Source organism: Synchiropus splendidus, chromosome 1, assembly GCF_027744825.2.
Source record: "Synchiropus splendidus isolate RoL2022-P1 chromosome 1, RoL_Sspl_1.0, whole genome shotgun sequence".
In the NCBI taxonomy this organism is placed as follows: domain Eukaryota; kingdom Metazoa; phylum Chordata; class Actinopteri; order Syngnathiformes; family Callionymidae; genus Synchiropus; species Synchiropus splendidus.
The window spans coordinates 63,290,906-63,310,444 of NC_071334.1; the positions used below are offsets into that span (position 1 = coordinate 63,290,906).

A 19,539-nucleotide genomic window follows, 5' to 3' on the forward strand; every position below is an offset into this window, starting at 1 on the left:
CGTCACCAGAGGGGCTCCGTAGTCATGACATCATCACAGAAAAAAAAAAAAGATTTATTTAAAAAAAGAATCATCACTGGATGTTTAACATTGATGTTCTGATATTTTACTTTGCAGTTATTTTATTATTATATATTATTAGTAATTGTATAATTCAAAAATAATTTCTGCTTTCATTCTAAAATATTACTTTTACAACAGTGTACAGTCAGAAAATCTATTTCCATGACTATTACCTTGTTGTAATTACGTTATAACATTTGTACACATTCAATAAGAGCAATTCATATATTTTTTTCAAAGCATATATGAAGCAACCAGAAAAAGTAAGTTAATGCAGTGATTTTTGAAGAGAATTTCGAAGTTTCGTCATGTCTGGTTTGTCATTTAATTGGTGAGGCTTCTGAGTCCAATACAGCCTTATAGAGGCCATTGGCGTGTCCTCATAAGAGCTGACTCAGTTGCTTAATTTCCACATTGGTTGTGTTCACTTCAGCAACTGTCTGCTTTGACGTTTCTCACTTCGACATGATCACAATAAAAGTACGCTTGCAACTTCAATAGACTAGAACCAGATTCAACTCTTAATCCAAGATTGTTTTTTCTGAAATAAACGCGAAATGATGCCGTTTAGCTTTTCATGTCACGTCATACGAAGTTGACAGCAGCAGCCCGCCTCAACACGGAAAGAAAAAACGCAGACTCTCCAGTCTCTTCCTCCAGACAGAGAGAAAATAGACAATGATTATCTCTTATAATGAAAATAAAAATACATTTGCTACCTCTTTAAATCTCTCTGATTAAAAAAAACGCGACCCTCCTCGTCAGCAATCATAACATGCAGAGTCTTGCTGAGAAACTCATACGAGCGCCAACCTCTGCCTCTCTGCAGGATGCTCTTCTTGCTCGGCCTGACTCTTTTCCTCTCTGTATGTTTCTCCTTGGACTTAAACCAGACCTCCCAGTTGCTGGTGGACGGAGGAGAATCGTGTTTGGCCTGCGACTTCCGGGAACACAGCAAGCAGCTCAGGCTGCTCGGTATTAAATCGCAGATCCTGAGTATCCTGCGGCTGGACCAGGCACCCAACATCAGCCGTGACATGATCCGCCAGATGCTGCCGAAAGCCCCACCATTGACGCAGCTGCTGGACCAGTATGACCCACGAGTGGAGGAAGAAGATCACGCCACCACTGAGACAATCATCACCATGGCAACCAAACGTATGTAAATCGAACTGAAAATAACACTAAAAACAAAGTTTTGAATTGCACTTTGCGTAAGCAGTCTGTGTGGTGTATTGAGACTCGTGTCATGCATTTAAATTCCAAATGCGTTGCCCTAACCCTAAATTGGGTGAGGGGCCATCATGCCAAAAGAAAGACAGCGATGACCACAAAACATGATGGAGAGATATCCAAAATATATACTTAACAAGGACAAAATGAACCTAAGAAGACTAAATGTAATTAAGGATATTAAGAAAAGTACTGAAATATTTCATTTTATACACACTTAGTTTGAATATGAATCAACTATGTACTAGACTTTCAAAATAAAAAGGGAAGTTATTTCAAAACATATTTTCAGTATTCCTTCAATGTATTTTGAGGAACAAGAAAACACAAAAATGGCCAATGCAAAGAAGAAAATTTTTGTCTTAAAACAAGAACATGCTATGTTCATTGCTGAAGTGTACTGACTAAAAGAAAAAGAACAAACAAAGGAAGAAAAAAGTTATATATTTTTTTTATTTATATATACACATTAGTTATAGTTTTTGTCTGACGTCAAACAGGCCACGAAATTACAGGCATTGTGTCGCATTTGCTCCGCTCTGGCCTAAAGAGTTGATGCATGTCCCACCAATGAAAACTATTTTTCAGATTTAACTCCTCAGGTCAACCTCGATTTTCGGCCTAAGTCGTGTCTATTATGTCAATGCTACTCCTGATCAAATATGTATTGAAGGAGAATTCTGGTTTTCTCTTCCAGCGGACACTGAAGTCCAGGATCACTTCTCGTCCTTATGTCAGTTCAACCTTAATCCAAAGATCCAGCCTAAAAACATCCTGAGTGCACAACTGTGGGTCCATTTGCGCCCGGCCAATATGGTCACGACGGTCTTCTTACAAATATCACGGCTCAAACAAGGAATTGAGGGCAACATCACAAGGGTCCGGGTTCGATCCCTGAAGATCCACGCGGATGCCGGAGCAAGCTCGTGGCACAGCATCGACATCAAGTCTCTGCTCCAGGCATGGCTACGTCACCCAGAGAGCAACTATGGGATTGAGATCAACGCCTACAACCCTGATGGAGACAACCTTGCCATCACCAACTCTGCACCAGGAGAGGAGGGTTTAGTGAGTTCAGAAATAACAAATACACATTTCAGCTTCTCATTTAGCGGATGGGGAAGTGTCACTGACATGCATAAATATGCAGTTTGAAATGGCCATGTATCATCTACAAAGTATGTGCTCCTGAATTATAACGTTAAATCGCTCAAGAAACAAGAGACAAACAGAAACAAGGCTTTGTGATGTCACTGGAAGTAGATCCTGTCCATAAAAAAGCTTGTAAGCTTCACTTTCTAATGAAGGCCACACGGTGGGCATGACAGATGGATGTTCTAATGATGTGTGGAAATCAACTGTAAATAGCCAGGGTTTTCCAATGTAAACAAACGGCAAGCCATGATAGCTACCTGTCAAAACAGAGCAGAGAAGCTATCAAAAACTTTGGTGAGGCGGCATGAATACTCACCGGCAAAAAATTGTGGGCGTCAGTCACTTCATCCTCTCACAATAGTCCAAGACGTGGCTTCCACAACGTAGTAGTTTGAATAAAAATAAGTCCGTAATTCACAGGAACCTGCTCTTCTTCCTGAAAAAAACATGTTCTTGGCTGATAATGCCTCTACTTCGACCACTTCAGTGTACAGGACATCGGTGTTTGGTACTTCCAGTGACACCACAAGGTGGCATCATTTCAATGTATCTATATAATTTTTTTTTGTGTACACGGAATGAAAAGCCTCTATTACTTCTTTCTCATCAAATATTGGTTGATGATGATGTCAGTGACACTTAAACTTCCATGCTAAGTTGATTGCGAATGGCAGTACTCAAAATGTGGGTAATATTATTTATTTGCTGGGCTACACAACACAACACTGAAAACTATTTTTGGTCAGTGTGATGACAATGGGTGAACGTAGCTACCCAGATTAACGGGTAGACTCGTCTTTCCTCGGCCTGAGATGAGAAGCTCTATCACATGTTTCAGCCTTCGACTTCACCACCTGGGGACGGAGCCCATCGCCACCCAGGGCAGGGCCTTTCTACCAGTACTGAATGGGACCCACAGTCCCACACTTGGGGGCTCCCCGAACCGGTGGAGTGCAGACATCATTTGACACCAATCTGATTTATTATCAGGCCCAAATACAAGTTGGAACAAGTTGTCCATTTGAATGTGTTTGGTGCCATACACCTCAGGAGCATCTCCCACGGGATTCCTGCTGGAACACCAAGGGTTCTCCAATTCCACATTTGAGGTCTAATAAATGGTCAAGGATCCTGCATAGAGAAGGCATGTGAACGGGATTGGGGGGGCCCTCAAGAGTCCCTTCCACCTACCAACAAAATCTCGAGCAGCAGACAGGATTGAGTAATGGAGGGGAAAATTGGAAAACATACTTCTGTAGCTTTGGTACCACTGCAACTTGATATTTGTTGTGTTAGATATGTTTTACTCTTAGTGCCCACTAGCAAAGAAACAAACCTTCTGATCACACTTAACTGCTCCCCAGCAACCATTCATTGAAGTCAAGATCCTGGACAGCAGCAGGAGATTCCGACGCGACTCTGGCCTAAACTGTGACGAGGAGTCAGCTGAAACTCGTTGTTGTCGCTACCCACTCACCGTCGACTTCGAGGAGTTTGGCTGGGACTGGATTATCGCTCCAAAGCGCTACAGAGCAAACTACTGCTCCGGCGACTGCGAGTTCCTTCACCTGCAGCAGTATCCGCATGCTCACCTAGTCAACAAGGCCAATCCTCGTGGCACTGTGGGGCCCTGCTGCACACCCACAAAGATGTCGCCCATCAATATGCTCTACTTCAATCGCAAGGAGCAGATCATCTATGGGAAGATCCCGTCTATGGTGGTAGACCACTGTGGCTGCTCCTGAGAACTCACTCTGGCAACCTTGGTCCATGTGCACTAACCCAATAGTTTCCTTCCCTATTCTCTAGTAAAGGTCAAATCTATATATATATATATATATATAAAATCTACTACTCCTTTCACTACAATAGTAGAAGTGCCAATCCAGCACGTATTTGTAGTACCGTATGAGAACTTAAAATATTGGAGCAATATTTTTGTTACTCCCAGCAGCAGCTAGAATCCATGAGATGAAGAAAGTGCTGAAGCAGAGTGTTACCATGTTTTTAAACCTTTTAACTGCATCAATAGAGTAACATCGCAACAAATGTGGCGCTTTCGGCTCAGACAAACAGGACAAAATAAACTATGTGTTTGTTTACGTGATTTCTTTTGATTTGTGTTTTTTGTTTCTTGACTTGTTTTTTGACTCTACCAAGAGGAGCTTCATATTGTGTGTGGTATCTTATGAAACATGTCCTGGGTTGATCCTGGACCAAAACAAACCTAGCGGGATGTTGGCCACATGCCTTCATTTTAACAAACATGAACCGAGTGACTCTGAAACAGGGACACTTGAATGTCTCTCATGTCATGACCACAGTTCCTTTGTTGCTTTTACTTTGCAGCAAAGATTTCGCGGCTTTTTATCACAAGGAATGGGGAGGTTGAAAGAAGCGCCACTATGCAGAGGAATTCTTAGATGGTCAGCATCTGTTTTTTTTTTGTTTGTCAGGAAAAAACAATGGGTATGCTAAACTTAGACCGTAAACCTCAGGGTACGTCATGGGCCTTGTTACAAATGCTGCACATGCGCAAAATATTGTGAACTGCATACATTTTTGGTTTTATAGAAAACAGCCTGGACTTGAGAATTCACATTACTCCACAGCAGCACAGATACGCATAAAATCTTGCAAAAAGCCATCAACCTTATTGGTTGTCTACCTCTTCTTCTTTTGTCCTGTACTTCCTTAAAATTCCTTCTGCCCCCTCTCGTCTCGCCGCATGTTCAAACATGGGCATACTTAGGGCGCTTTCACACTGCAGTGTTCTGTCTCAAGAGCCTGAATCCTAGTCGCCCCCCGTTGAGATTCTTCACACCTCTGCCTCGCTCCACGGCGAGCCTCGCTTCGCGTTTTCACTTCTAACCCACATAGGCCTTCTAACCCATCTAGCCTCGGCCTATGGTATGTGGGGTATGTCAATCAATGGACTGGTAACAGCTAAGTTGTTCTTGCCGAAAAGAAGTGATTGGCGGTCGGATAAACAAAGACAGACCACTAGAAAGCTCACGACTGAGTAACAGTGTCATTATTTTTAAGCACTATAATAATAATGTGCCAGGAGTGGCAGAGAAGTATGTTGGAGTGGTGCAGGACATGTATACCAGGTGTAAGACGGTGGTGAGGTGTGTTGCAGGTGTAACAGAGGAGTTCAAGGTGGAGGTGGGACTGCACCAAGGCTCAGCTCTGAGTCCCTTCCTCTTTGTGATGGTGATGGACAGGTTGACAGATGAGGTTAGACAAGAAGCCCCTTGGACGATGATGTTTGCAGATGATAGATGTAGATGCAGATGTAGAGATAAAGACTGTGGAGGATTTTAAGTACTTAGGCTTAACTGTCCAGGTCGATGGAGAGGGTGACAAAGAGGTGAAGAAGCGGGTGCAGGCAGGATGGAATCATTGGAGAAAAATGATGCTGGAGCTTCTCTCTGGGAGTGAGCAGGATGGATAGGATCAGGAAGCAGTAGATCAGAGGGACAGCACATGTGCTCAGGTGTTTAGGAGACAAAGTCAGAGAGGCTAGATGGAGATGGTTTGGACATGTACAGAGGAGAGAGAGCCAGTACATTGGTAGAAAGATGTTGAGGTTGGAACTGCCAGGCAGACGGTGGAAAGGAAGGCCAAAGATTTATGGAGGTGGTGAAGGAGGACATGAGGTTTGTAGGTTTGAGAGAAGAGGAAGCAGAGGACAGGGTGAGATGAAGGAGGATGATCCGCTGTGGTTCCTTCGGACTGCAATGACTGTCCCGATGCTCAGGAAGTTAAGATGAGGAGTAAGACAAGCAAAACTATTCCCCTCAATTTTATGTTGCCATCTGATCTAATTATGTTAGGATGGAGGTATACTCAGACTACCCAGAATGCTTAGCATATTTTCAGTCAATAAAAAACGGAATGAAAGCTGTATAAAGCTATTCATGAATGCAGCAGCATTACATGGAATTGAATACTCCAACTTATCATCAAACACGTCACTGCAAAGGAAATAAATAATATAACTAATCAACAAAATAACTCAAATAAGGTAAACACAACATTTCACACAATTACAGCCGATGGAGCAGGAAAAAACGTATTGTCTGTTTAGACCAATAAATTTTGTGAAAAGGTCATAAATAATCAAAGTTACAAAGTTTCATTTTCATTCACCGCCGTGCTGACTCTCTTTCGCTTTCTTCGAAAACACGTGACCAGATGGGCTAGTGCACTCATTGACCCCCCCTCCCTCAACGACTGAACTTAAACGTCTGTTGGCGCGTTTAAAATAACCTCCAAATAATAAAAAAATCGCAAATAAACGAATGAAAATCGTTGCAGCGTTATTTGTGTTATCCATTTTTTCATGGAGCAGATAAGATACGCAAAAAACAGTGTTGACGGGTCTTTGAACGGGGAGGTAGGTCAGAGGACAGAACAGCATAAATACTACATTGTGATTGGTCAGGAATGATAAAGGGCGGGGACATGTCACAGATTTCGAATGCTGATTGGACCTTCTGAATCTAGGTCTTGGTTAGCAGTCGGCGAAGTTCAACACAGAGAGGCTTCATAGACATATTATCTTCGGACTTGTCCACATTTATTGTCCTCCGTGAACGGAAAAGTGGCTTTGGGACATTTCCGGGATCAGGAGAAAAGGTGAATATTGATATTTACGCAATGTGCGTATCTTTTCTACATATTTTCACGCCCCTTTTCGGTGCATGTCGAGGAAGCAACGCTTCTGCTGAAGACTTCTTCTCGCCATGTCTGGAAACTTTGCAATAGGTTTTTGAAACACTAGCCGAAACACTCAGAAGACCTCGGTTCATTGTACGATGCTAATTGTTTCATTTTGCCTGTGAGAGTGTTCGTTTACTGAGCTCTTCGATGATGCAGTCTTTTATTTTTGCATCAGGTTCGTCATCGTTACTCATGTTCCCTTAAACAAACATATGGTGTTTGAGCAATAACACGTTTATTACAGATTATACAACCTTTTCTGTCACCATTTTAGATTGGCAAATTTGCGTGATTTCACAAGTTCATAATGTGAAGTCCAAAGAGGTTAATGGAGCTATTTGCTTATACAATACGGTTAGGTCTTTCAGCACATTGCACTGGAATTGAAATTGATTTTTTTTAGAAAACTATTTTTAATCAGTTACATTGTCTGTGAAAAGTGTAAGTCTGAACGTTTCTTGGCGTTGTATTCTCGATGTTCATCCTCTAGATGGCGCAGTGGTGCCAGCTTCAGTTGTTAGACAGCAAGTACCTGGAGCAAGTCGACCAACTGTACGATGATTCCTTCCCCATGGACATCCGACAGTACTTGAGCAAGTGGATCGAGAGTATTGACTGGTACGAACAAACAGCCCTGTATTTGTCTTTATTATTATTATTATTAATAATAATAATAATAACAATAACAAGAATAATAAAGTATCATTATTATTACTGTTATTATTTATGACTACTGTTTTGTTCCTGGATTGTAAGTCCATATTGTTTTGACTCATCCTCAGGGATGCAGTGGCATACCAGGATTCTCTGGCCACAGTTCGATTCCACGAACTTTTGTCTCAACTGGATGAGCAACACAGTCGCTTTGCGCTGGAGAACAACTTTCTGCTGCAGCACAATATCCGTAAGATCAAGAGGAACCTGCAGGTCTGACTTGTTCTTTTACACATAATTGACACCGAAAGTTAAAATGGTGTTGCTCTCCGGTACAACACGGTACAGGATAGATTCCAAGAAGACCCTGTCTGCATGGCGATGATCATCTCGAGAAATCTGAAGGAAGAAATGAAGATCTTGGAAAACGGCAAGAGAAATGAGGTGCAATAACCTCCACGCTTCATTTGTTGACTCTTCAGGACAGTTGTTCCTGTTGTGAAATGATTTTCAGAACATCCTTTATGTTACCTGTCAGATTATTGCTGTAGCTACATTAGCTAGCAAATTTGCATATGACTTGTTTCACTCTACTGTGCCATTGTAAATACCAGAGATGACACACACATCAGTGGGCCATAGTCGTGGGCGCGATCCTTAATGTGTGCTTTGTCGGTCTCAGTCTTTTATCAGGTCTTTTTTGGTCTCCAAACTTCAATTGCTACTACCACAAGTGTGTCAGTCTCGGACAAACATTCATACCAGGTCTGTTCATTTATGATGTCTCTTTGCAGCAGGGAGACGAAGCAACAGCGTCGACCATGGTGGTGGAGAAGCACAGGCTGAACAATAAAGTCAGGGACATGAAAGAGCTCCTGCTGGTGAGGAGTGATCACTGCCCTTTGGCTTCAGCCTCACAACAAAGATTTGACATTCAAAATTGTTTTCAGGTGGCCGATCAAAACATAAAGAATCTGGAGTATCTCCAGGATGATTATGACTTCAAAGTCAATTCGTTTAAGAACCGAGGTGAGCATGTCCTCTTCTTGTGCTTATTAGTCAAAGGACTGAAATATTTTGAGAAGCCGTGGAACCTGTGTTTCATCTGTGTCATGGTGTTAACAGTTTCTCAGTTAAATGAAAGTGAAAGGCCATCACTTAACAGCAGCTATGTCACACCTAATTTTCAGAAACTGAGGTTTGTGTTCACATGAATTGGGTTTTTTTCTGCAGAGAGTGAGATGAACGGAACAACAACGAAAGAGCTGGAGAAAGAGAAGATGGACCTCGGGAGAATGTGTTATGAGCTGAAGGCCAAACGACAGGTTCTCTCTTTACGTCTTTACGTCTGTCTTTCCACACTCAAGGTTTTTACAAGCTGCAATAGTTTCATTCTTACCCTGGAAGAACATTTTCACTTCCTCTTCTTCAGTGTATGTTTTGTAAATCCTTCACCTTTTTAAAACATCTCCAGTCACAGAGAAGCATGGTCTTGATTTCTGTTTACACAAAAATGTAAAGCTAATCTTTTACTGTCTCACAATTATATTTCATTCAGTTTTCAATTTTTAGTCTCTTAGTTAAAGCTGTGGCAAAGCTATCAGAGTGAAAAACTTATGAGTGCCGAGTGTCTGTCATCACTGGGAGATGCCGCACAATACGAGCCCGCGCACTTGTTGTTGCCTTAGTGGTTGATCCTTGTTTTGTTATGCTTGCGCACAGTTTGCATCGTCCAGCCCAGTGTTTCCGGGCATTCAGTAAAACCTTGAAATGACTGCAAACTCTAGCCTTTCAGTAAAGACAGAGATGGTACCATCTCTTTGCTTGCCAACTTTGTTTTGGTATTGTCCACGTGTGCATCCTGAACGGGCTGCCCTATTCCCTACTTGGTGCCGATTCCCTTCCGGGGTTTGTCATTGTGACATCATTTCCTGCCCGCATGCACACATGGCGGTTGTCGAACAAAATGCATGTGTGAGTTACATCAATACATGATGTCAAATGGGACGAGAACAGTCAGAGTAGCAATTGTTTAATAACTAAATTACTACGTTTTAACTGTATTTTAACCGTATTTTAGTACATCCACACCTTGTAAATAATTCAGCTGTTATTCTTTAAATCATACTTTAATCCAAAAAAAGAAAAATTATGATATAGTTTTAGTGATAAACATTACCTTCACTATTCGATAGAAGCTTGGAAATAATGAGATTATTTCTTGTTTCTCACCACCTAAAAGACTTTAAGTACTCAAAATTCCTCATCTTTGGTGGACATATGTCGTTGAAGTGCATGTTCACTATTCTTATGTGAATCCATTTTTTCACACACCTCTAATGCAAAGATATGACGATGTTGTTGCTTAGGATGTGGTGATGAAGCTGACTGAACTGCTGAACATCACTCATGTGTTGCTGTCGGAGTTGATCTCCGCAGAGCTGCCCGAGTGGAAACAGCGGCAGCAGACTGCGTGTATTGGTGGGCCACCCAACGCCTGCATGGACCAGCTGCAGAGCTGGTGAGGAAATAATGCATTGTAATTTGGTTTTTGTGATGTTTCTTTTTGATTCTCCCCTTTAAAAACACACACACACAGATAAAGACATTGCCGTCATCCATACGAGCTTCTCTCACTGGTGAGGCACATTTTTGTGACAGAATTTTTATTTTGTCACAAGACAAAATAAAAATTCTGTGACGGATTTAAAAAAATTGCTCAAGATTATGGAAATTCTTGTGTGTGTACGCCCCTTGATTCAAGTCGCATGATTTGTATGACAATAGAAATAGAATTGTTTCCTTATGGTTGTGCAATTTCTGCCGTTGATTAAAATTGTTAAATGGTAGGTTTCTCTGCTCTATATATTATATTAGTTAATTTATTTGTGCAGCTGTAATTGCCTTCCATGTGAAACATGAATTATTTTCTCAGAAAAGTCAATTTTATCTTGCCATTTTTATTAATTTTTGTGTACCCTTGTGTACCACTCTGGGGGCTTCAGTGGTGGAAGGGACAGGCTTCTAAAATATTATTGCGTGCACGTCTCATATTTAAATCGCGCCGCTGACTCAGCAGTATGGTCTTTTTAACACCTGTGGTGCTTCAGGTTCACAGCGGTGGCGGAGACTGTGCTGCACGTCCGTCAGCAGCTGATGGAGCTGCAGGAGCTGCAGCACAAAATGACGTACGACACAGACCCCATCAGCCAGTTGAAAGAACAGCATGAGCCTAGAGCACTGGAACTGCTGAGGACCCTGCTCTCCAAGTAAGACTGCTCCCTCTGCACTACACTGATTCGGCTGTGCTCTCTTGTTAAAGTTCTGTGTGGCTTGTACAATTTAGTTCCCTAGTGGTGGAGCGGCAGCCCTGCATGCCCACCCACCCACAGAGACCTCTGGTGCTTCGGACTGGAGTCCAGTTTACTGTAAAACTGAGGTAACAACCCTTAAACATCTTTCTTTATCTTGTAATGTTTCATTTCATTGTCTTTCCTTCCTGGTTTTCTTTTGTTTCAGGTTCCTGGTGAACCTCCCGGAGTTTAACTACCAACTGAAAGTCAAAGCTCTTTTCGACAAGTACGCTTTTGCTCATGCTTTTATTTTGAAGTTGCTTTTTGCCTTTTCTTTATGGTTGAACTTATGGTGGTTGTTCGTTTTTTTTTCAGAGATATTGGAGACAAAAAAGGGTGAGAAATGTTCCAGTTTGAATCCTAGGGTTGTTGTGGTGAGGAGTCTTCAAGCGTTGGAAGTTAAATGTGAACCTGTATTTGCTCTCCTAAGGTTTCGCAAATTCAATATTTTGGGGACAAATATAAAAGTGATGAACATGGAAGAGTCAAATGCAAGTCTTGTGGCCGAGTTCAGGCACCTGGTTAGTATTTTGAGACATGTCAGCTCAAACACAACTTCTTCCATCAGCAAAAATTAATGTGCTTTTTTTGTTTGTTTTTCAGCAACTGAAAGAGCAGAAAGTGGCAGGAAACAAATCAATTGAGGTTAGAAGGAAACTATTTTCTGGGTCACATTTGAGAATAAGGAACATCTGTTACCATAAATAATCTACTTATATGTTGGTGTATTAGCAACATGTTATTCATCAACACGTAATTCATCAATATAAAGTAACTTATAAGCGTGTCTGGTCACAAGAGGGAAAACATATTAACAACACAAGTATAATTCATGTTAAGTTTTCTGAGACGTCTTATTTTGTTAAAATGGAAAGATCCCCACCCTCCAACTTTCAACATTAGAGAAAATAAGGTGCATGGCCGTGGGTAATTTTGGTGGAGTTGGACACAAACACTTTAAATGGGCTTGTATTTGATATATTTTCTGTGTAATTTTTGTTTATTGGTTTGTATTTGTTATCTATTTCATTATTTTTATTCATTATTTTATGTGTAACTGTTCTTATAAAAAGAAAAAAAAGACAAACTTATTGGCGTCTATTTAAGCCTGACTAAATTTTTTTCGTAATTGCTAAATTAATAACGGTAAATAAGAAAGTAATTGTCTTATTAATACTGATATATATATATATATATATATATATATATATATATATATATATATATAGTTTTGTTCCAGAGACTAAAGTGTTACCATTTCCTGCTGTAGTTGGCCTAACACGGATGTCTGAATTATATTGCTATTAAAGAAGTTGTGTGCGCAGGGTCCTCTGATCGTCACTGAGGAGCTGCACTCACTCAGCTTTGAATCCGAGTATCAGCTGCCCCAGTCTGGAGTCACCATCAAGCTGGAGGTGAGACGCTTTTGATCTGTGGTGCAGCCAGAGCCTGGAGGATGCTGCTGACCTCATGTAGTTGTGCAGGCCTTGTCTCTGCCGGTGGTTGTCATCTCCAATGTCTCCCAGCTGCCCAGCGCCTGGGCGTCAATCCTCTGGTACAACATGCTTTCCACTGAAACCAAGGTACTTGTTTGATCTCCCTTATCTTGCTCTACCTTGAAATTTAAACTGCACCTTTCACTTCAGCTTTGCTTTATGTGGAATTAATACACTAGGGACAGCCAGGACACCTTCCAAGACACATTCGACATCCAAAGGTTGCAGTTGCAGTTGGCAAAACTAGTTCTAAACATGCAAGAGATTCTCCGCTCAGTTCCATAGACGGATAAACAAAAGAGATTTGAAAGACTGAGACAGCAACAAGATACTAGTCAAGTCTCAGAGCATCTAGATTATATCTCATATATGTTTTTACAATTGAAATGTCAATATATTCACCTAAATATTTAAGTAAAATATATAAGAAATAATGTAAATAAGCTAGTCTTCTTTCCTATTTTCTTTGTGGTTTTGTGTTATGAACAAAGTCCAAGACTCATTCTTCAGTCCATCTGTGTTTTGGCTTGACTCACAGCTGTACGTACACATTTAATTCCTAATCTTGGTAAAAGTTTGACCGTCTATAAGACAAACATTGATACAAGTTCCTAAATTTCGACCACATTACTCACATCGTCAGAAAGTCGAGTGTTCAAGCTAAAAAAGAAAGGCAGATGAACCTCCAAATGTAAGACTAGTGGTCTCGTGTACAAGGGATCCATGGCAAGGTCCTTCGAAGACGGAAAAGTGCGTGGAATTGTGATTCAGAGCTGCTGTAGCAACTGTTGGTCCAATGGCGACACTTAGCGGCGAACTAAGGATATGCACCTAAGAGACATATGACTAAATGACACTGTGTTAAAGTGTAATTCAAGAGCCACACGTTTGAATTCCACACCACGATGTTGTGTATCATATCAAGCCTCTTGACCCACATCCACCGAACTGCATCTCACACACGAACACTAACTACTACTAACATGACGTTTCACATTTTCAATCAGTCAATATGCAGATCAAATGTGACGCACGAAAACAATTGACCAACATTTTTGCTACTGACTGACTACAGGCTGGCAAGATGGACTTCTGTGCCCCGTAGTGAGGCTGAGGTCAGTAGGTCAAGTTAAAAAAAAGAAATGAAGGAATGTTATGAACGTTGTGTGACCAAGCCACAGGGTGGCATTCTCTTGGGATAGGTGGCACTTTAACTATATGTTTCCGTCACTGTGCTTATCTCCAGCATCATGCTGCAGCCAGGTACTTCACATTCCAGTCAATAATTTTTCTCGCTGTCTCATTTTCTCCATCACCACACACACCATGTTTCAATATGAAATCTTGAAATCTGCACATGCTTCCTACAGTAGATGAGGCCCTTTGTTTTTCATCACATCTCTGCAGAGTCTGAAGTTCTTCGTATCTCCACCACAAGCCAAGTGGTCTCAGCTGTCTGAGGTCCTCAGTTGGCAGTTCTCGTCAGCCACCAAGCGAGGCCTGAACCAGGAGCAGCTCAACATGCTGGCTGACAAACTGCTAGGTCAGAGTCGCCCTCATCAGGAAGTTGTTGAGGTGTAACTCACTGGTGACATCTCTGACATGTCTGTGTAGGAGCCAGCGCCCAGAGGAACCCCGATGGTCTGATTCCCTGGAGCAAGTTCTGCAAGGTATGGGGGACGAGTGGATGTAGCTTCAACTCCAGTACAAGCTCAAGTGGTACTGTGTGCCTTCACTAGCTGAGTCCCACCGAGCGAGGGTTCCCGTTCTGGCTGTGGATCGAAGGAATCCTGGACGTGATCAGACGGCACCTTCTGTGCTACTGGAACGACGGGTAAGACTCAACTGCCTGGGAGCTGCTGAGCTCCAGAGGTGGGGGACTCTGTGGACTGCAGAGTGAGGCGCAGCACAGCCCGGCCAAAGCCCACGATACCCCCAGAGATGGCGACGAAGCTATGCCACATGAACTACCTGCGTGGTGCAGTCAAACTAGTGAAAAGAGAGAGTAGGATGGAACAGCAGGTCACTTGTGTATGACAGCGTTTTAGTGCCTTTAAAAAAAAAGGTGGTGGCGGCATCCATAATGCAAACTTCTGAGTTTGGAACGAAGTCAGACGTCAACAGTGTTAAATTACACTACATTACATTCTCCCCACAATGGAGAAATTTGGGTAGTTCCAGCAGCATAACAAGAATTTAAGACAAACATTGAACATGAAGGACCTGGACAAAGCAACAACATAACCATCACGATAGAAACAAAGAAGCAGTAATGTGAACATCATAAGAAAGAAAAGAAATATACTCCAAATTAGGAAATAAATTAAACTAAAACAAAGGCCCAACAATGAACAGTGAGTCCACCACTGCGATAGCAGTGAGCAGGAAGGAACCATGGAATCGCTCCGGCATGCAGCAGTGCACCAGGGTGACAGAGAGAGGCCATGGAATGAGAGCGGGACCCTGTTCGCATGAGGGTCATGTCCGCCTCTAGCCATGGCTCTGCACTGGCACCATGCTTCACTCGCCCACTGAAGCTGGGCTAACACTGCTAGCTCGTCCATCATCTGGCTGAGGACCGGCTGCCCAATGACAGACGGTCTGTGTCATCCTACCCTCCTCACTTGGCACTCATTTGACTCATTTTTCTTTAGGTTTCCCTGTGAGATGATTCAAATTAGGGGAGGGACTCCATTGAATGCTAGTGTGAAAATAATTGTAGGACAGATCGATTCTATTTTTGTGCGTGAGTAGTAGGGATGGGCAATAACTTATCATACACAATATACTGCCAATACTAATAAATAATACTGTCTCCAAGAAGACAATTCTGCATCTCATCACAAATTCCATAAGCACGCGACACACTCGCTGCATGGACTTGCACACACAAACATGACGAGACCGTGACAACGCGCAGCGCTCTCCAGCTCTGCGACGTTTGACAGTCGGTGTGACAGTTGTGGAGAGTGTGGTAGACTTTGGTTCACGATCTCAGTTTTAAACTTATTAGGGAACCTTTGATAATGACACTGGTCGACTCTGAGACTCTAGATCCGTGTTTATTTTACTAGATGGAGTGGTCCTCATAGATTCTCTGACGCGTTCGTCTGCCTTGGTTCGCATCAACACATGCAGGTCTCCCGCATAATTGGATATTGGCAGCGGCGTCCTTTCGTGCTAGGGATCTCAGTTAGGGACCATCAACAAATTCTAAAGCGGTCAAAGTATCGGTGAAATCTTAAATTAGGCAATGAAAAACAACCATTTTAGGAGACAGAACTGTGAAAAGGTTTTTCATCACATAAGACAAAGGACTGACAGTTTGTATCATGATTTTGAGAAAAGAATGATCATTTATTCACATGATTTCGAATATTTCTTCAATAACATCTAGGAAAAGTGTCCAGACTGATCCATAGTTAACGTCAACTGTGAAGAGACATGAGATACAGCAGACAGACGGCTCAATTTAACCCCTAAATAAAGCTGGCAGAACAATCTGTCAGACATGAGCAGGTTCTACCAGAGACGTGAAACATTGACTTTCTCATCTCTGCACTTAGTTAACTATGATATTTAAACAGCAACAAATGATGATGTTGGAGACAAACTCCACTAAGATTCATTCTCCAATAAGTTTCATCATAAAACAGTTTCAAGAGAGACTGTAGTGTGTCCAACAATAGCAATAACTTTTTTGTCCATATCGCCCAACCCGAATGAGTAGTTACTGGATAATAAATGTCTGATTCCCGCCGTGGCCTCCGCAGCTCCATCATGGGATTCATCAGCAAGGAGCGTGAGAAGAAGCTGCTGAGCGGCAAATGTCCCGGGACCTTCCTGCTGCGCTTCAGCGAGAGCAGCCGAGACGGCGCCATCACCTTCACCTGGATCGAGCACGACTGCCACTGTGAGCTCTTCCTTCATTCTCCAAGGGCCTGTCTTCGTCATGCCAACCTGACTTTTAGAAAAGTCTGACCACAAAGTGCCGACGTGTCTCGCTCCCCCCTCAGTAAATCCGGTCTTTCACTCGGTGGAACCATACACCAAAAAGGAACTGAGTGCCGTCTCGCTGCACGACATCATCCGCAACTACCGGGTGATGGCGGCCGAGAACATTCCTGAGTACCCGCTGCGCTTCCTCTACCCCGACATTCCGAAGGACAAGGCCTTTGGAAAGTATTATCCCAAACCCTCAGAAAGTAAGAGCATCGCCGGTCGTGCTCAAAACTGTTGTGAACGCTGCTTCAAGTGTTCACCTGTTTGTTGCAGCTCCAGAACCAATGGACGTGGACAGCCAGCAGAGCTCCGGCTACATGAAGACAGAGCTCATCTCCGTCTCCGAAGTGTAAGTTTGTTGTTTGACTAATACAGTGTTTTTCAACCGATGTGAGAGAGGGTCAGGTGCGCCGTGGGAAATGATCCAGTTCCACCTCAGTTGTCCAGAGATGGAGGTGGGTGATATGATGACATTAAATCATGAACAAGTAGAACGTGTAGATGATCTACCAACGTGAGGAGATCACATGGATTCACTCACACTCTTTCTATGCACTATAGATCTATGCTGATGTGTTGATTCATCTGTCTGTCTCAGCTGCGCTGCTCATGATATTCAATGCTCCTCTTCCCACAACTCACAGCCAAGAAGCCGCTCACATGCGCAACTTCCAGCTGTTTTTAAACCTGATGCGCCTCTAACATGACCACACACCTTCACGATGGCATGATGGAGTGATACTTGTTGGACCCGTGACGCCAAAGACTGTCAGAGCTAACAGCGCTAAAAGAGTTCATGGCTAATGTCACGTCTCCCTTCAAAACTTTATTGACACTCGTAGACCAACAAAGTTTGCTTTGCGGTTTAAAAGTTTACAGAACTTTAATGCAGAACCAAACAAATGTGCTCCAGCATGTGAAGAATAATACAATTCATGAAGTTGAGGTAAAGAATGTCTTTCTGAGAATTCCTCAAACTAGAATGAAATCATGCAAAAAACAGTGATAAAATCCAAACAGTTATTTAAAATAAATAAATCCTGATATATTTTGCCATGTTGCTCCCTCCTATCTGCAGACGTATTCTGCTATTTGTTTCTGCAAATGCCATGCCAAAATTGAGTGTCAGTAGCTACAGATTTTCACAAATTAAAAGTGATTTTCCACAGGACTTTCGACTGAGCACAGGTTCTCTTGATGTTTTTTTTCAGTGAATCAAGTCTGTCATGGCTTAAAACTGGTCAAAAAAACACAACAAAACACTGTGCTAATAAACCGTCTAGTAGCTTTGAAATGAAGGGACACTACATTTTACTCATGAGGGATGAACAAGTACGACCAGACTGGAGGTTCAGACTGGAACACCCTCATCCAGATTTCTACATCCTGCGGTGTTTGTATCACCATCCTAGTCAGCTCAGATACACTTTGTCTTACGGTCTCAACGCTAATGTTTCATTGCTCCATTCAAGGCTTTATAGCAGCTGTGAGGAATGTCACCACTTGGCTGCGAGTAGCTGCATCTTCTTGAGGGAGTGGTATTATTTGCTATCACATTATACAGTGTGGTTAGTGCTTAGGCCCAGGGTTGGGGAGGTTTGGTCTGGATGACAAGATAAGTGCCGATATTGTATTATGAATGAGTGCTTCATGTAAAGTGCCATAATTTTTACTAGCTCTGAAGTTGGTTCTTAAGATAGAAGGCAGGGCATATGACCCAGAATGCACCTGGGGACGATCCACTTAATAATGTGCGCAGAGTGAAGGAAGCCGCTCATGTTTATTCAGTGTCCAAACCAGTCCACATGAGTCTTGAGTCGAGTTGAGTGGTTTTCTAAGTTTAGCCATCAAGATCAACAATAATAACATTTGGGTTTTTTGTTTTTCTCAGACCTCCGTCCAAACTGCAAGAGAACATGATGCCCATGTCCCCAGATGATTTCAGGGTCCTGGAGCAGATCGTGAGCCCCGGACACATCGCAGATGTGGTGAGTTCTGTGCACTTCTCCCTCGAAAGCAAGACGCTGCTTTAGCCCTTTCATGACTGACCTTCCAGCTCTGTGTGTATGACGTCCACTTCTAATGTATATTCCGGAAAGAAGCTCCTTATTTTCATCAGAATCTTTTGTCCCTGCAGATGGGCGACTTCCAAGAGTCAGATTAAGAGCTTCCTGTTCCTGGTCCTGTGAATTAATGTTGCGTTTCCTTTCCGTCTGCGGACATACATCAAAATAATACACGACTGTGAAAGTGGTTTCATCTTTGAATGCCAGATTATTTTTACTTATTCAGAAAACTCACTCGTGCTGGAGTGTCGAACTCAGTCACAGAAAGAGCAAAAAGTTAAGACTGAATGAAACGGGTGTAGCCCTCTATGCGATTTAGGAAACACAGAAGTGGAAACACTGCAATGTAGTGGTGGGAAGCCGTCACTGCAGGTGGACGTCAACATCTCACAGGCCACACCTTCCTCGTGGTGTAGAACTACGGTTGTCGACCCGTCTGTTCAAGACAGGACATATGTTTTTATTTGATTTGAAAAATGTGACTTGAGCAGTTACAAATAAGCACTTTATGAAATGCAAAAAAAACCAAATTGCATGATTTGCCTTAAAAATAACCCCTGAATTATACAAGTGTCTGGTGTTCATTGAGTGTAGACATTTGGTGGTGTAAGAAATCAAATAAAGGATGTCATATTTATTCATGTTTGAGTTGTTTTCTTGTATTGATCATTTATTAAAATGATGGTGAAAGCGAACGACTCTGTCTCAACACTGTCACTGTCACGGTTTTGAAGCAAACCAACACAACCACACCAGCTCACCGCAGAAAGGCAGCACACAGTCACAGGT

General features: G+C 42.4%; 2 protein-coding genes across 3 annotated transcripts; both read left to right on the forward strand.

The window, feature by feature from the left end:
* The first annotated feature begins 878 nt into the window (after window positions 1-878).
* Window positions 879-4,448, forward strand: LOC128760506 (growth/differentiation factor 8-like). The gene is made up of 3 exons (XM_053867958.1): window positions 879-1,221; window positions 1,994-2,364; window positions 3,816-4,448. Exons 1-3 carry the CDS (start codon window positions 894-896, stop codon window positions 4,194-4,196), a joined length of 1,080 nt encoding a protein of 359 aa, XP_053723933.1. The 5' UTR covers window positions 879-893; the 3' UTR covers window positions 4,197-4,448.
* A 2,497-nt stretch (window positions 4,449-6,945) lies between these two features.
* On the forward strand, window positions 6,946-19,387 carry stat1a (signal transducer and activator of transcription 1a). Of its 2 annotated transcripts, none has more exons than XM_053855662.1 (24): window positions 6,946-7,095; window positions 7,670-7,797; window positions 7,962-8,106; window positions 8,182-8,277; window positions 8,628-8,714; window positions 8,784-8,862; window positions 9,067-9,158; window positions 10,203-10,354; window positions 10,944-11,102; window positions 11,180-11,272; window positions 11,353-11,412; window positions 11,502-11,522; window positions 11,617-11,707; window positions 11,790-11,831; window positions 12,512-12,601; window positions 12,671-12,769; window positions 14,090-14,225; window positions 14,297-14,352; window positions 14,422-14,516; window positions 16,456-16,595; window positions 16,699-16,887; window positions 16,958-17,033; window positions 18,576-18,672; window positions 18,822-19,387. In XM_053855662.1, the coding sequence occupies exons 2-24, from the start codon at window positions 7,670-7,672 to the stop codon at window positions 18,846-18,848; spliced, it is 2,250 nt and encodes a 749-aa protein (XP_053711637.1). In that variant the 5' UTR covers window positions 6,946-7,095; the 3' UTR covers window positions 18,849-19,387. The 2 variants fall into 2 exon arrangements, with proteins under 2 accessions (XP_053711637.1, XP_053711731.1); XM_053855756.1 differs by having other exon boundaries at window positions 8,631-8,714.
* The last annotated feature ends 152 nt before the right edge of the window (window positions 19,388-19,539 follow it).

Bases quoted from the DNA above. Each gene is read 5' to 3' on its own strand.
- LOC128760506 (XM_053867958.1), top strand. From the start codon at position 894: ATGCTCTTCTTGCTCGGCCTGACTCTTTTCCTCTCTGTATGTTTCTCC. The intron at 1,222-1,993 runs GTATGTAAATCG...TTTCTCTTCCAG, and splicing joins CATCACCATGGCAACCAAAC to CGGACACTGAAGTCCAGGAT. The intron at 2,365-3,815 runs GTGAGTTCAGAA...ACTGCTCCCCAG, and splicing joins CACCAGGAGAGGAGGGTTTA to CAACCATTCATTGAAGTCAA.
- stat1a (XM_053855662.1), top strand. From the start codon at position 7,670: ATGGCGCAGTGGTGCCAGCTTCAGTTGTTAGACAGCAAGTACCTGGAG. The intron at 11,103-11,179 runs GTAAGACTGCTC...TGTACAATTTAG, and splicing joins CTGAGGACCCTGCTCTCCAA to TTCCCTAGTGGTGGAGCGGC. The intron at 12,770-14,089 runs GTACTTGTTTGA...ACATCTCTGCAG, and splicing joins TGCTTTCCACTGAAACCAAG to AGTCTGAAGTTCTTCGTATC.